The sequence below is a fragment of the Myodes glareolus genome, chromosome 4 (genome assembly GCF_982192425.1).
Source record: "Myodes glareolus chromosome 4, mMyoGla1.1, whole genome shotgun sequence".
NCBI lineage: Eukaryota > Metazoa > Chordata > Mammalia > Rodentia > Cricetidae > Myodes > Myodes glareolus.
The window spans coordinates 18,698,041-18,714,427 of NC_142029.1; the positions used below are offsets into that span (position 1 = coordinate 18,698,041).

Genomic DNA, 16,387 nt, shown 5'->3' on the forward strand with positions numbered 1-16,387 from the left:
AGAAGATTCCCTTAGAATCAGGGATTTACAGAATTAGCATTCTTAAATTACACGTTATACAAAGTGACGTATAGAGTCAACAGAATTCCTGTCAGTGTATCAGTGGCATTTTTCACAGAGCAGAAAAAAAATCACAAAATTCATATGGAAGCAGAAAGTACCCCACTTGGCCAAAGCAATCTTGAGTAAAAAGTTGGAAGCATCCTAATTACTTAATTTCAAGACATTTTTACTGAGCCACAATCACTCAGACAGCATGGTGTGGACATTTAAACACCTTGACCAACAGGACAGAATTCCACGCCAGACCCAAGCACACAAGTTCTGTCAATTTGTTCTCATATTTTATTGGAGAAAAAATAAATGGTGCTGGGGACCCTGGATATCCTCATACAGAAGACTGAAACTCGGCCCAGGTTCCTCGCTCTGTATTAACAGCTCATCGGGATGCACCAAACGCTTTATCTGAACTGAAAATGTAAGATGAATGAGAGGCTATGGCAGAGACACACTGGCACAGGCGAGGTTTTTTCTCAACAGGACTCCAAAGCACAGGGAATGGAGCTAAGCCTGACAAACCTCAAAGGCTCTGCCTGGCAGGGAGCAGAGCAGCAGCCACCCACAGCCAGGGATGCGGTTTAGTGTTGGAGGGCTTGTACTGGTGGCCTTGTCAGAGGAGCAGTGGGTGGCAGCTGAAGTTTGAGGTGTTGGCTGACCCGGAGGAACAGCCCTGATGGGTGAATCTTGGCTAGGCAAGGCCGAGACCACAGACTCCAGGATGTCTTTTGCTTCTGCTGTGCCTTCACATGTTTGCCGCTCTGCCGTTGCCATCTTTCTCTGATATCTGGCATTGTTAGTATCCAGGCACACCTTGGCCCTGCCCCTTGGGAACCTGGCACCCCTCTACTATGGCAAGCAGTTCCCTGACTGTATGCAGGTGCAAAGATCACTTTAAAAGACAAGCTCCACCCCCTCCCGATCTCTCTCTGCCTCTCTCTGTGTCTCTCTGTGTCTCTCTCTATCTCTCTCTTCCCCCCTGTCTCTCTCTCCCCCCCTCCTGTCTCTCTCTGTCTCTTCCTGTCTCCCTGTCTTGGTCTCCCTCCCTCTGTCTCGGTCTCCCTCCCTCTGTCTCGGTCTCCCTCCCTCTGTCTCTGTCTCCCTCCCTCTGTCTCTGTCTCCCTCCCTCTCTGTCTCTGTCTCCCTCCCTCTCTGTCTCTGTCTCTGTCTCCCTCCCTCTCTGTCTCTGTCTCCCTCCCTCTCTGTCTCTGTCTCCCTCCCTCCCTCTCTGTCTCTGTCTCCTTCCCTCCCTCTCTGTCTCTGTCTCCCTCCCTCCCTCTCTGTCTCTGTCTCCCTCCCTCCCTCTCTGTCTCTGTCTCCCTCCCTCTCCGTCTCCGTCTCCCTCCCCCTCCGTCTCCATCTCCCTCCCCCTCCGTCTCCATCTCCCTGTCTCTCCCTGTCTCCCTGTCTCTCCCTGTCTCCCTGTCTCTCCCTCTCCCTGTCTCTCCCTCTCCCTCTCTCCCTGTCTCTCCCTCTCCCTCTCTCCCTGTCTCTCCCTCTCTCCCTCTCTCCCTGTCTCTCCCTCTCTCCCTGTCTCCCTTTCTCCCTGTCTCTCTCTCCCTGTCTCTCTCTCCCTGTCTCTCTCTCTGTCTCTGTCTCTCTTTGTCTCTGTCTCTCTGTCTCTCTGTCTCTCTGTCTCTGTCTCTCTGTCTCTCTGTCTCTGTCTCTCTGTCTCTGTCTCTCTGTCTCTGTTTCTCTCTCTCACACATACACACACACACACACACCAAGGCAAGCAGGTCTCTGTCTCTCTCCCTCTCCCCCTGTCCGTTTCTTTGTCTCTTTCGTTCTCTCTTCCCTTCCCACTCCCTTTATCTCAAATAAACTCCACACCCAAACTGTCAACATGGCGTATTCTGTCACCTGCTGTGGCCCCCACCTGCAGTGGGACCTGCACCCTAAAGATCTAAAGTATAACTGATTCTTTTTCATATATAAAAGTTTAGATTTGTGACTTCTTTCCTTTAAGATTCCTTATAAGATTGCCTTTCAAGATAGGTAATAAATCGATTGGTCCTTTCTTTGTAACCACAACTGCCAGTAAAAGAATATCTTGCTTGCTTACACACTGCTAGATTAGAACATGTTGCATGGATCTCAATGTATGTCAATTCCAAAGCTTTCCAGAGAGGTCCTACGTGCTCATGCTTATAATACCCAAGCGATACGAACAGTCTAAGTGCTAACCACAGTTAAGTGAATAATACATATGATATACATGCACGATGGCATTTTATTTGGAAGGACAGCAAACTGCCCGGGCAGTGGTGGCACATGCCTTTAATCTCAGCACTAGGAGGCAGAGAGGCAGGCGGATCTCTGTGAGTACAAGGCCAGCCTGGTCTACAAAGTGAGTTCCAGTACAGCCTGGACTGTTACACAGAGAAACCCTGTCTCAAAAAACAAAGCAAAACAACAGCAAACAACACCCCTCCAAAAAACAAAACAAAACAAAAAGAACTGAAATCTCGCCAATTGCAGTAAAAAGGATGGTCCAGGTGGACAGAGTGAAGCACAATAAACCAGGTGCACAAAGATAAACATGAATGTTATCTTTTCTAAAATGAGCTGAAAAGGTCCCACTGGAAGTGTGTGCATGATTACACAGGGCCATAAAAACGGCAGAGGAAGGCGAGGGTGAAGACAGGTGGGGCAGAGAAGACAACTGTCTGGTTTATAGCTTGGTTTCTGTTGCTGTGGCCAAAAGCAACGCCAGGGAGGAAAGGGTTGGCTTCGGCTTGCAGTTTGCAGGCTCCTTTGTCACTGAGGAAAGTCGAGGCAGGAGCTCAAGACAGGAGGGAAGCAGAAACCAGGTGGACCTGGTTTAGCAGCTCACTCAGGGTCTTATCCAGTCCAGGCCCACCTGCTGGGGGCAGCACCACCCACAAGGCTGGGCTGGCCATCCTACAGCCATGAGCAAACACCCGCACAGACAGGTGCACAAGGCTGGGCTGGCCGTCCTACAGCCATGAGCAAACACCCGCACAGACAGGCGCACAAGGCTGGGCTGGCCGTCCTACAGCCATGAGCAAACACCCGCACAGACAGGCGCACAAGGCTGGGCTGGCCGTCCTACAGCCATGAGCAAACACCTGCACAGACAGGCGCACAAGGCTGGGCTGGCCGTCCTACAGCCATGAGCAAACACCCAAACACCCGCACAGACAGGCGCACAAGCACATCTAATGGTGGCAATTCCTCAACAGACGTTCCTTCTTCCCAAGTAACTATGGTTTGTGTGAAACTGGCAGCACCGACGCTAACTGTGCCGGCAGTGCGCGCTTATTTAATGCAAAGTGAGCATTTTCCCATCACGTGTCCATCTTTTTATTTATTTATTTAATTTCATGTGCATTGGTGTCGGAACTGAGTTGGCATGTGGTGCTGGGAATTGAACTCAGGTCCTCCGGAAGGGCATCTTACAACATAGCAGAACTGACTGGGCTGCTTTTAGTTTCCCGGAAAGGCAAAGTAACACTTCACAATGGGAACAAGTCAGTCCTGAGTTGTGTTTCTGCCCCCCTTATTTATGACAAGGTGCGTGGGGGGGTCATTTGCCCCCTCTCTGAGTGTCAGTTTTCCTTTAGGACTTTTATTAGTCTCCTGCTAACTACGAACCCCACTCTCCCTGTTAAGGACAGATTGTCCTCTGGCCCTTTCAGCTGGCTCTACCTTCCCCAGCTCTCACAGCTGCCAGAATTAAGATCATCACTCAATGGGTGTCAGCTTCCCAGGAGAAGGATTTCCTGGGTTGGGTGCCTTGGACTAGGTAGGTGCTTAGATCCTGAATGAGAAGTCAGGTTCAAGGTGAAACAGAAAAAAAAAAAATTAGTAAATTTCCCTTCAATGCCAAATACATTCAGCCTTCAAAATTCTGAGATGGCCTTTCTTCTCTCTACACTAGAATAAGAGGAGTGAGTGTTTCTTAAAATGTCTATAATTGACCAAATAAAACCAAGAAATCATATTTTTCAGACTTGTCCCTGAGATAACTGAGTCCACAAAATCCCTTTCTAATTCCAAGGCCCTGCAAGCAGAAAGATGTGAGAAAGGTCTAGGCAGATCACAGGTGGCGGGTTCTCCTTTTAATTACTCTTTGCTGAGGTTGCTCGGCAGTAGGGTCTCTACGAACCAGGAACCACCATGAAAGTCAGTTCCGCACAGTAGTACCTGGAGAATCTTGGGGGGTATCCAGGACTCCAAGGCTGGCCTCAGGCTCCTGTGGTTATTTCTTAAGGAAACTCGGATCACCCGCCCCCAGCACCCTAGTGCTTGCAGCGGAACAGTGGATACAGCGAAGCCCCCCTCCCGCCCCATACTGTCCCCCGCCCCCACCCTCCACCCCATACTGAGCTTGCGGTCTAGTGGCAAAGTCACCGAGGCGCAGCAGACAGCACGTTGCAGGCCTAGCTTCCACTCTCTGGTTCTAGTTACTACTTTTGGTTTTTCTAGTCGTTTTGAAGTCTTTCCCAGCCCTTCATGCTTGAAATACCTGACTTGGGAATGGAGGAGACGCATTGTATGAACCGGAAAAAGGCAGTTTCTCAAGAAAAGAGCAGACCTGAGTAAGCCCAAGAAACTTCTATGGTCCTTTACAGCTGAGCATGCTTCTGGTACTGGCGGCGAAAACCAAACCAAATGTCTTCCAGAAATGACTCTAAAGAAAGCCATTGCCGTCCACGTGTGCCCATTGGCGGTATGTTAGCGTGTTGGGATACCGATAAGCTCTTAGCACCCATTTTGGGCGGCTCACAACTGCCTGGAATTCCAGCTCCCTGGGATCTAAAACCTCTAGGCTCTGCAGACACCTGCACCAGTGAACGATGCACACACACTTTAAAAGGATTTTTTTTTTTTTTTGAAAAAGAAAGACGGAATTTGACTCACAGTTTCATCCATGGTCGATTATCTCCTTGCTTTCAGTTGGTAGAGGAAGAGGCAGCAGGTCAGGTGTTTGGAGGACCACGGGTTAGAGCAGGGGCCAGAGTCCCAACTCCCTTCCAAACAGGACCCGCCTTTTAAAGGTTGCACCGGCTCCCAACAGTGCCATAGGCTGGTGCCCACGCTTGACACACCCCGTGAAGCATTTAAGATCCAAACCAAAACACCTACAAGGGAAAGCCCTCAGAGGAGCGGCCAGCTTTGAGTCCAAGCTGAGGGCAGATGACGCAGCTAAGGTAGCCCCTTGAATTCTCCAACACTTCCTCCTGGAAAAACCCAGAGCTCTTTGCCAGAGAACTTCAGCAGGGCCACCTTTGTCCTCTTAGTGTGTTTCCAAAGGTCTGCTTGGAAACTGAACGGTTTGGGCTGATGAGGCTCATTGCAACCACGTGCGTGTTTTTATCAGGCATCTTTGCCCCGGCCTTAAGAGGCTAGGCATAAACTCCCGATGTGACATTAGAGAGTGCAACCGCAACGCTGACATCAGGAAACCCAATAACAGGCCAGACTGATGCTTTTAACTTTCTATTTATTTGGGGTGGGAGTGGGGGTGGTAAACAGGGAGCATGTGGTAGTCTGTGGATTTTCTCCGTCCACCAGAGATCAAACTGAGGTCAAGCTTGGTGACAATTATCATTTCCCCACTGAACCACCCTGCTGGCCCCAGGCTGACACTTTAGAGGATGGAATCTCAGATAGTTGGCCTCCTCTGGTGCGGAGGTCTTCCACCCAATAGTGTTGGTCCAAATCTTTGCTCTCTTGGTCCAGCCCATCTTTGGCCCCACCCACCTTTCACCGGTTCCAGAGCAGAGGGTCAAAGGGCCAGGGAACCAACCCCTAGCTTCTTATGGCCTGCTCACATACTGTTTTTCTTCCAGCCCCTTGCATTTCTGCTCTGAAGACAGGAAATGCGACAGAATGCTCTAGCCGATTCCAGAGAGGAGGGGAGAAGAGAGGAGGCAACATCGAAATTAAGTAGCCGGTGATAAGCGAGCGGTACAGCAGGGGGGGGGGGGAGTTCACGAAGCCTTTTTTTTTTTTTTTTAATTTAGAAACTGTGACAGCTGGCCCTCCTTGGAGTTATGTGAGGATGAGACAACCCAACCTGGGTACCCAGCTCACTGCCTGTTGTACACGTTGCCTGACGTATGTAAATCCTGTGTCTGGGTGGTGGTGGGAACTGAAGCTAGGGCTTCATCTGTCATTTTAAGCAAGTACTCTTGGCTGGACCACAGTTAACTTTTATATGTTAACTTTCGTAATTATTTTCCAGGTCTCACTAACTTGCTTGGGTCTGTCTTTGTAAAAGAGGGTGTGTCTGAACCAGGTCTTTCCATGAGGGGTTAAGGAATGATAATGAGGAGTTCACACACACACACACACAAATCCCCTTTGGCTCACCTAATTAACACGTCCCATTAAAATTAAATACCTCATCCTAACACAGGGTCTCCCCCTTTACCTTTATATACTGCCTTTTGCCAGTGTGCCATGCATGTCTCCTCTCTATCCAGAGGCAGTCCTTTGTCCCTCCAGGACAAACACACCTACCCCATTTCCCTTGTCCCTGTCTCCTTCTCCCTCGTCATCTGTCTCCTTAAAAATCACACCTGCAGGGTCAGTTGCTGCTGGTTTCTGCCTGAGTCAAAAAGCAGTCATTTTCCATTTTAACTTGAATAAAGGATCTCTCTGTGAAAATTGGTGTTTGGGTGTGGCTTGTACCCAATCCAGGAGGAAGAGCCTGCAGGGTCTCCTTCAGATACGAAGGAGGTATTATTTGGATCCCGTGGGTAATAGTGCCCAGAACCTGGATACGCGGCATCCAGACTCTGGCTTGGAATGGAGCTGGACAAAACTTAAAAGACCTTGTCCTCATCTGTCTCGCATCTACAAGAAGCAAGCTTGGGACACAGTTTTCCGGTTTTATTTTAACTGGGGTCAAACAATACGGCAAAGTGCACGGATTTTAGGTGCTCTATGAGTTTTAATGACAGTCAGTTTATCATCCAGATCAAAACAAAGCGCGTCCCTAGCGCAGGAGGCTTTTTCCCCCTCTTCCGGCCTCACCCAGAGGCGACTTCTGACTCTTACCACACTTCCAGTCTTATCTGCATCTCTTTTTCTCATTTCCTTTATTTTCTCTTTCCCATCTTCCTTCCTTCCCTCTCCCTCCCTGGTCTTGAGCCCTGTATAAAAGTTACTCGTGCCTGGCTGTTGTTAAACTTCTAGCCTATGAAATGTCCCCATGTTGTCACGTGGACCCACTGTTGGTTCCCCCGCAAGTTGTTTTTCTTATAAATATAACACAACACATCCATGCATTCTGTTGTCCAAACAGAGCTAGGGGTGTTCCAAATAAGACTGCTATGATTATTCCAATAAAGTATTTTGGGAGAAATTTCTGCCAGGTACAAATACTTGCAGGTGGCATTGCTGGATGAGAAAGGCAGGAAATACTTAGCTCCAAAAGAGTGTCGCCCAGGTGCCTGCACACACTTGGCCGGCCCGCCCGCCCACTAGTTTTTGAACATATCACAGAGGAGCTTCTCCATCGGCGTGTTCCCTATGGTCTTTCGGAAGAAGAGGCGCTCGATGCGCTCAGCAGTGATGAACCTCAAAGACGGGAGCAGGAGGAGCAACTTCCCAAACCTGAACAGGAGAAAGGATGCTGTCAGGCTTAAGGCTAGCTGCTGAGCAAGGTGGTCCGGGAGGGGTGAGGGGTGCCCAGGGCCTGCCAGCGGCATTTCAAGGAAAGACCCCTTTGTTAGACGGCTCACTTCCACCTTCCCACTGGTAGGAGCATGAAAAGAATGCCCCGAGAATATTGTCCGTTATGTGTCAAGACTATAGAATGAGAGGTTACTTCCTTGCACATGCATGTGGTGTGTGTGTGTGTGTGAGAGAGAGAGAGAGAGAGAGAGAATACACTCTCGTTGAGAGTATTTCTGTGTGTGTGTGTGCTTATGTGTTCAGGTGGAAGTTGAGGTCAAACATCTTCCTGGCTCACTCCACTTTATTTAACCGAGGCAGGGGTCCAGCTTAGCTAACTTGCCCCAGGGAGCCACTGCGTTAGCCTCCCTGTGCTGAGATTGCAAGCACTGCCAGGTCTGCAATCCTTCGTGCCGGGTCCTAGATCTGAGCTCCATCCGGTCTCCACGCTCGTGCAGACATTCCTGATAGCTTTTATAGATTTATTCATTGATCATATGCACATTGTAAGTTACATTAGTTTTACATAAAAGAATATGAATTCCTGTCTGTGAAACACCTGTGATGATAGTAACTACTACTGAAAATATCTGAAGTCAAGAGAGATTTTGGTTGGCTGAGATATATCCAGAAACAAACAAACAAACAAAAATCCAACCTAGTTTCAAGTAAGAACCATTTGTTAAAACAGAGATCCCAGTGCAAAAAACAAAACAAAACAAAACAAAGAACAAAAAGAAAAATATCAGAACTAGATGTCCCTGGGGGGGAAGTACACAGCTAGGACCTTCCACCAGGATGCTGAGCTCCACCGGGACCTCTGCTTTCACTGGTCTAGGGAGGAGGAAGGAACTGTGAAGTCTGTCTGAGAGTTATTGCAAACTGTGGGTATGAACCCACCTGGTAGATAATGATAGGTAATTGCTTCACAAATGAACTTTTAAGATTAAAATAGAAAATAAACAACAAAATGGAGAGTGAGGATATTATAACTCATTAGATAGAATTTTGGTTATTTTGTGGTTTTGTTTGTTTTTTTAGACAGAGTTTCTCTGTATAGTCCTGGCTGTCCTGAAACTCATTCTGTAGACCAGGCTGGCCTTGAACTCACAGATATTCACCGCCTCTCCCTCCTCAGGGTTGGGATTAAAGGCATGCGCCACCGTCACCCGGCCTTGGTAGAGTTCTTGCTTAGCAGACCCGAGACCGTGGGCTCCAGTCCCAGTAGCATGTAGCCTACGTGTGGTTGAACATACCTGCCATCCTCCTAGTGCTTTGGAAGGAGAGGAAGGAAGATCAGGAGCTTAAGCTTACCCCAGCAGCATGGTGAGTTCAGGGCTAGCTTGGACTACATAAAACTTAGTCTTAAAGCCGTGTGTCAGATCATACAAAGCAAGTGTGGGTTTTAGTGTTTCTGTGTTGGCTGTGTTACTGACCCAGAGACTGGAGACCCTGAAGTGACACTTAGTTCTACCTGGAGCAATTAAAGGGCAAAAGTAACCCAGAGAGTCTGTGTGCAGAGGCCAGAGATCGTCTTCTTCCATCACTACCCACCTTATCTACATCTCTCTGCTCCTGCACCACATGGTGCTGACCTTGCCTAGGAGAGGAGCTTGAGGGTGCTCCTGCCGCCAGTTCTTCAGAAAGAATGCAGATAATATGGTCTAGAATGGTCCACAGAAGCCTGGCAAAGTGGGATAAGCCTGGTGATGTTTCAGTGTCTTTCCTGATGCTAAACTAGGTTGGGACCCTCCACCTGCATCTACCACTCCCACCCAGCCTGCACCAGACAGTGTTCGCTCATGTCTGGCTCTTTTGCACATCATCTCCTTGGTATACCTTCCACACTTCCTCCAGAGCTTGGCAAGCTCCTTCCAGACTCTCAACTTTCCTCTTATGTTTTGAACTCCCATTGCTCCCAAATGCATCTCTTTGTTCCTTCCTTGCCTTTAGCCAAGGGTTAAATCTGTCCCTTTCTCATTCCCAGAGTTGTTCACTGTAGTCTGTTTCCCCGCTCCCTATGGTCACTCCCCCAAGGCTATGACCCGATGGAATCTCCCAGAGAAGTTACCGCTCTGTCTTTTGTGCGTACAGCCACAAAGGTCTGTGTGAGATCCAGTCCTGGGCATGAAGCCTCCTCCCACACTCTCTGGTGTTCCCCTCCACCTCTCATCAGATGTGCCTTCACACCAAGCTCTAATCGGGCTGGTCCCAGGGCAACTCTCTGCCTCAGTCTCCCACCTTTCTACCAGCAAGACTCTTTTGACCCTTCTGTACTGGACTCCTGCCTAAGGATGTGTACTTCTGGTCCCTACCTTTACAGGTAAGACTTTCTCTTCTCTTTAGAACCTATCCTGGGATGGAGACAAGGTCCCTGTCAAAGGCTGGGGTCATAGAAGGGCACACCTGCGAGCCTAGTGCTTGGGAAGCAAACACAGGAAATCCCCAAATTTGAGACCAGTGTGGGACACAAATTGAAATTTAGAAAGTAAAAATTTAAAAGCCTGGCTTTTGCCATCCCTTCAGATACAAGTCACTCTCAACTCCTAGCCTGGGTGATCCTTGTCTTTCATGTGACTACATGCAGAGCATCCGTCCCTGCAGCTTCTGTCTTTTGATGCCCTCCTGGGACCCGGCACTGTGTCTGTCCGCACGAGATGTTGGGTAGATGCTGACGACTGAGCCCTTTATCCTGTCTAAGCAGGGAAGCCCAGAGATGGTGTGGGAGAGGTAGGTAGAGGGAAGGAGGAAAGCAAGGCGGATAGATGAATAAGTGGGTCACCTAACAGGCTGGCTGGGGTGGTGAGCCTTGCTATGCTGGCTGAGCATCACTTGCGACTGGTCCTGCAAAGCCTCCACATGCTCAGGATCCTTCAGGCCTCGCGTCTCTGGAGAGAAGCAGTACCAGTGAGCTCCCTTCCAAAAGCCTGCCTGATCCCACAAACCCCCAAAGTATCAGGCCACACCTCTTTTCTCTGCTCCCCCTCCCCCAGAGGAAGACTATCCACCTATACCAAGGTGGGTTTATGAGGAGCCCAGAAGGTCACCAGAACCCCTGAACCCCTCTTCCTCTTTTTTCCCCCCCAAACTCCCAACCATGTCTCTGAAAATATTGGGCCAAGGTTCAGTACCGGGTTTGAAGAGGACCAGGGCCTTCATGCAGGCAAACTCTGTGGGGTCTACTGCCAGTGCTCGGAACCGGGAGATGGTCTCCTGCAGGAAGCGCATCTCTTCACTGGCCAAGACCAGCCTGCTCTGAGAGCCGCCAGAGGCCTCGGGTGGTGCCAGCAGTGGGCAGCTATCCAGGGGCAGAGACCACTGTATGGCTCCAAGGAGGAAAAGTTCATTCCATGCCTCTTCCAGCAAGATCACCTGTTACCAGAGAGGGTTCAAGCATCAGCACAGGTGCGCAGTTCCTAGTGGTCCCTGCCTGCCACTTTCTCCAGGGACAAAAGGGTTACTCCCAGGTGCCCAGAGTTTCCTCCTGTCCACTGCCTACACAGGCTCTGGCTCAGCTATCTACGCAGCTACCTAGGTTCCCAGATGCCTGTGAATTCTCTCCAGAGCTGTGGCTGGGCCATTCAGGATAAGCCTAGAGCCCAGGGATGCTGGACAGCCTTCAGATGATTCCAAGAGTGAGTTCAAGAAACTGGATGACTTTTCCAAGCTGTTCCCTCCAAACCCACAGCCTTGCTGGGGCTCGTCCCATCTTGCAGTCACTCTCTCCCAGATCAGTGTGCGATCTTTGCCTGCTCAATGTGGAAAGGCTGTGGGGACACTCAGGCCTGAGGTCACGGAAAGTCTGCACTCCAAAGGTACCGTGGGTCAACCACTTTGTTGTTCGGGGTGTGCAGATCACTGTCTCGAACAGAGCAGCTACAGGTCAGACAGTGCAGAAGGAAAGACCATGGACCCACAGAGCCACAGGTCTTTGCATCCCAGGCAAGCATCCTTCCACCAGAGACATACATATACTTACTTACACTGCCCGGACCATTCCCAACTCATAGACACATGCACCCCTCAGTCACCATCCCTCACCAGCCCAGGAGTATATGTTCCCCCAAGCTGGCTGACCTATGACTTCCGACTGTGCCTGGCCCAGCTCCAGCGGGCAGGCTGGGTGGTGTACCTGATCCCGGAAGGGCAGGTTGGAAAACACAGGCAGGTTTTTGGCCCATTTGACGGCCATGAATAGTAGGCGAGCTGATGTCTCATGGATGCCATCCAGGCCGCAGGGGGATGCAGGGAACTCGGGGTCGTTGCTGGTGACATCAATATTCTCTTCAGCTATTGAGGGAGGAGGTTGTGGTCTTAGTGCCCACTCTGCGGAAGCCGGGGGAGAAAGATCCGTGCCCACTGCTCTTCCACTTACCATCCTCCGGCTCCAGCTTAGCACAAGTTTCGGCAGTGATAAGGCTGGCCATAAAGTGGTGACCCATGGCTCTGGCTGCAGATGAAGATGTGGGGCCTTGGGAACTGGGCCCTGCCAAGGCAGGGGAGGCCACCAAGGGCTCAGGCCGGGGATCACTGCCTGTTTCCATGCTGTCCAGCTGGACTTGGGCCATGCTTCGGGGTTGTCGTTCATTCTGCACAGCTTAGAGGGCAAGGAGACTCAGGACACCCCACGAACCTCAGCAACGCTACTATCTGCTCTATTGCCTTTTCCACCCTGCTGGGTCCACCACTCACCATCTTGGTTCATGCCTGCTTGTAAGCACTTCTTCAGTCGGCAGGCCTGGCACTGGTTGCGATGGGCCTTATCCACTGGGCACATTCCTGCCCCCACCTGGCATCTGCGGAGGACAGGGAGCTCCTGGGGGCCAGCGTCATGCCTAGGCCCTAGGCCTTGAATCTGGACATTCGCTTTCCCCGAACAACCTCCACCCGTGCTAAGCACACTTGGGCAGGCCGGCGGGGCTGGCAGCACCTGTAGATGAGCCTCCGCCTCACACTCCTCTTGAAGAAGCCACTGCAGCCATTACAGGCATAGATGCCATAATGCTTCCCGCTGCTGCTGTCTCCACACACGCGGCACTGGAGTGAGGGGCCCACGCCTGAGTGGGGAGATAGGACTGGACTGAGATGGCTGCACCCCATTCATCCTTTTCCAAGTCCACAGGTTCCCACCTTCCCCAATCTAGATAGTCATGCCCCTCCCCTCTGGAAAAGCAGCTTCCCCACTGTGACACCAATCCCACCTCTCAGCATCTCTGCTCCTTTCACAGCCTGTTTCCAGCAGACATCCACGCTGCCTCCACTCTCCCAGCCCCCTTCCTTCCCTGTGGGAGGCTGCAGGCTCTCATGAGAACAGTCATAAAACACGCAAGAGCACCCATTGCCTTCCTCAGCAGCTCCATCGTTAGGTCCTAATCTGGGGGCCTCTGAGTTTCTAGAAATTCAGGGTTGTCAGCAGACCCCTTCGTGCTTGCTTACAGCCTGGGGACTGGGACCAGATGGCTGGAGCTCCTCTCCTGGCCCCCAGAACTTACGGCTTGTAGTCTCTCCCTCAAGGGCCCAGACCTCACCTCCGGACACACCCGTACCTGTGGGATCCTCTCCAAGGCCCCACCTGCCCGGGGACTCCTTCTTGGAGGCTGTCACAGCCACAGCCACAGCCGAGGCAGCCACTGTAGAGCTCATCGGATATGGCGGGTCCCAGGGGCAGCCTGTCAGCTGCCTGTGAGCAACTGCTGGGCCCAGCCTACGTCTCTGTCTACTGTGTCTGTCGGTGCCTGGGTCTCCTCTGCGTCCCTCCCTTGTGACTTAGGAGCTTTTCCTTCTGAAGCTTGGCTCTGGGTCCAGACTTCTCCCAGCACAGCTCCGGATGCAGTGTATGATCCTCTTAATCTTTACTGTCTCCACAGGGGATCAACTGGCCACACCTGCAGCATTACCCAGGTGCCCCCGAGAGCCTGTTAGTCCTTCTGTCTTCACATCGACTCCCAAGCCGCCCAACATCCCGGTCCATTCTTTGCTGTTGCTGTCCCTGCACAGGACCAAGGAGCCCGGCTGAGACTGCATGTGCTCGATTATTACCAAACGACAAATCTTCTGAGGGAGGCTTGTTGCCGACCCCTCCTCCCCAAGGACTTTAAATGTTTTTAGTGATATTTGCTATGTATTTGAGGCATGGGTGCCTGTGTGGGTCCCTGACCCTGGGTGTTTACTCATTTCGGGTCCTGGGAGGCCCACCCTCTGTCCTGATAAAGGACTGCGTGGGACCCGTGCTTTGGGGACCTGTGTAAATGGAGCGGTGGGCTGCATTTCCACCTGGCTAGCTTTACCCAAAACAATTACACGGAAACTGTATTCATTTAAACACTGCCTGGCCAATTAGTTATAACCTCTTATTGGCTAGCTCTTACATATTGATTCAACCCATTTCTATTAATGCGTGTTGCCACTTGACTGTGGCTTACCGGGACGAGTCTAACCGGGGTCCATCTCGGGGAGGAGAGCTGTGGCGTCTGACTGCCTCTGCTTTCTTTCTCCCACAATTCTGTTCTGCCTACTCCACCCACCTAAGGGCTGGCCTATCAAAAAGGCCAAGGCAGTTTCTTTATTAACCAATGAAAGTAACACATAGACAGTTAACCCTCCTCCATCAGACCTGGCCTCTGGAAGGCTGGCATCAGCAGATGTCTCTGTGGTCAAGTCGAGTGGAGGGTGTTGGGTAGGTTGGGGCTAGCGGAGAAGCTGGTGGGCATTTTCCCATGGCATGATGAGGTGAGACGCAGTTGCCTGGAGCAGGTTCTGAGTGCCCAGGTGGCCTCCACTTCCTCCCCTGACCTGGACTCCAGTGCCGGGCAGTCAGTCTCTCTGCTGAACCTGAGTCCCCCTACCTGGCTTAAACCCGAGTGGGCGTCTGTGCCTCCTGGTGCCAGGCTCCCCACAGGAAGAGAGGTGAGGGCAAGGATAGATCCACCTCCATGTATATCCCTGCTGTCATGGGCCATGCATCTCTGAGCAAATGACTGTCTCTGTAAGCCTTGGTTTTCTCCCAATGCCTGTCTTCCAGGGTGGTTGGGAAAAATGAAGTTAAATAGTTCCCAGAATGCGTTTGGTACCTGGTACTAAGAAGGCTGAAACAGCACCCCAGTGAACACCCTGTCGTGTCCCTGCCAATCTACCCTTTGCCATCTTTCTCTGGACCCAAGAGAGGTAGGAAATAGCATGTTGATCTGCAGGGGAGGGGAGTCCCATCCTCAGTTGCCCTTACCTCACAGGGTGGGATAGGGCAGTTCTGTCCTGCTTTAGAGCCTGGAAGCTTCTAGAGGGATCATGGAGTTAAGGGAACAGAAGGGTGGGGCATGGCCCCCTAAGTGGGGCTAACCCTCACTGTGACAGGAAAGCACTATTGGGGATTTGGAAAGTCAGCTCAGGGGCTTTGCAGGGTGATCCGCGGAGGCCGTGAGCCTTTCGCCTGCCCTCTCTGTCCTCACTCCAACCCAGAAGCCAGGCCCCTTTCTGGACAAGGCCGGAAGCTCCAGTTAGCAGCCAAGCCAGGGCATCAGAGCCCAGGTCTGTACTCGGCACATGACATCAATGTCACACATCCAAAAGCCACTCTAGGAAGGCCATCCTCTTTGTGGGCAGTCTCAAAGGCAGACATTCATGGCTTCCATGACAATTCCACACCAGGCTCTCACCGGAGGCTCTGTCCTCAGCTCTGTGCCCCTACAACCCACTCATCCCCAACTGACCCGCACAGACATGTAAGTGGGGCCCAAGGACTTGGCAGGGGGATCAATCAGATGCAGGGGTAGGATGGTCAGGCTGAGCTGAGGGTGTTCAGCCAAGAACCAATGAGGAGGGCAATGAAGAACCCGTGTGTGTGGAAGAGATGGAGGGGGGGAGGCAAAGATGGCGTCTCAGCAGTACATGCTCTGGGAAAGTGTTTGGAGACCTCTCACACAAACCACCACCTCACAGTGATCCTACGGAGAAGCTGACACTCAGCCTCAATTCACAGCTGGTAGACTGAGTCAGAGAGGCCCAGAGTGGGGAGGTAATGTGCCCCAAGTCACATAGCGGTGGAACAGTAAAGAGGTAGGGGGGCGGAGCTGGGTGTGAACCAGTGCAGGTCCACCCCAGAGTCTCACAGAGAGACACCCCGGTGAGCTTGTGGCCCTGGGAGGCAGGGCCAGTTAAAGGCAGGTCCCAGGGCTTGAAGCACGGTGCCTGACCAGCAGCAAGTCTGGCGACATTTGCTGAGCTCTGTGCACACCTGCTCCCTCAGCTCTCGGACGGGTGGCTGTGTCCTGGGGATGGACCGGAGGGGTTCTGTCCACGGTTAGTGGGGTGGAGGGAGGAGCCAGGGTGAGGCTCGCACCAAAGGAGTTTCTTCTTCTCTCCCAGGTGGCCTTGAGCCTCAGTTGGCTGGACCAAGGAAGGGACAAAGTCCTAGGATCGCCCCAGGGGAACCTTGGGGAGGCTTTGAGGCAATCTGAGCCCAGTTTGAACTTGACTGACCAGGTGTGTGCTCCAGGCAGGTGCTGGGAACATCTGACCACAGGACAGACGCAATGCCTTCCCCATGGGCATTGCTCTGGTCAGGCCCTGAAGGCAGAGCAAACAGGTAGAGTGGGTAAGGGGGTGCCTAAGGGGCACCCCACCCATCCTTCCAGACCTGCTCAGTATCCCCTCAACCTGCCCATTCTCTACTGCTAGGTCTCTC

General features: G+C 51.7%; 1 protein-coding gene and 1 long non-coding RNA gene across 6 annotated transcripts in view; both read right to left on the minus strand.

Annotated features, from left to right (window-relative positions):
* The window catches only part of LOC125393359 (uncharacterized), a 122,870-nt gene extending 117,607 nt beyond the window's left edge, over positions 1 to 5,263 (minus strand). The window contains exon 1 of one of the 5 annotated variants that reach the window (XR_007229788.3): positions 4,945 to 5,263. This is a non-coding gene — a long non-coding RNA (uncharacterized LOC125393359). The remainder of the gene's footprint in view (positions 1 to 4,944) is intronic. The other 4 variants (XR_015001740.2, XR_015001741.2, XR_007229787.3 and 1 more) reach the window with 4 other exon arrangements.
* Positions 5,264 to 6,900: 1,637 nt separating this feature from the next.
* Positions 6,901 to 14,256, minus strand: Nr2e3 (nuclear receptor subfamily 2 group E member 3). The gene is made up of 9 exons (XM_085689192.2): positions 14,130 to 14,256; positions 13,254 to 13,592; positions 12,638 to 12,764; positions 12,400 to 12,503; positions 12,083 to 12,304; positions 11,840 to 11,997; positions 10,839 to 11,079; positions 10,490 to 10,595; positions 6,901 to 7,647 (listed from the first exon to the last, which is right to left on the minus strand). Exons 2-9 carry the CDS (start codon positions 13,348 to 13,350, stop codon positions 7,515 to 7,517), a joined length of 1,188 nt encoding a protein of 395 aa, XP_085545318.1. The 5' UTR covers positions 13,351 to 13,592; positions 14,130 to 14,256; the 3' UTR covers positions 6,901 to 7,514.
* Positions 14,257 to 16,387: the final 2,131 nt, after the last annotated feature.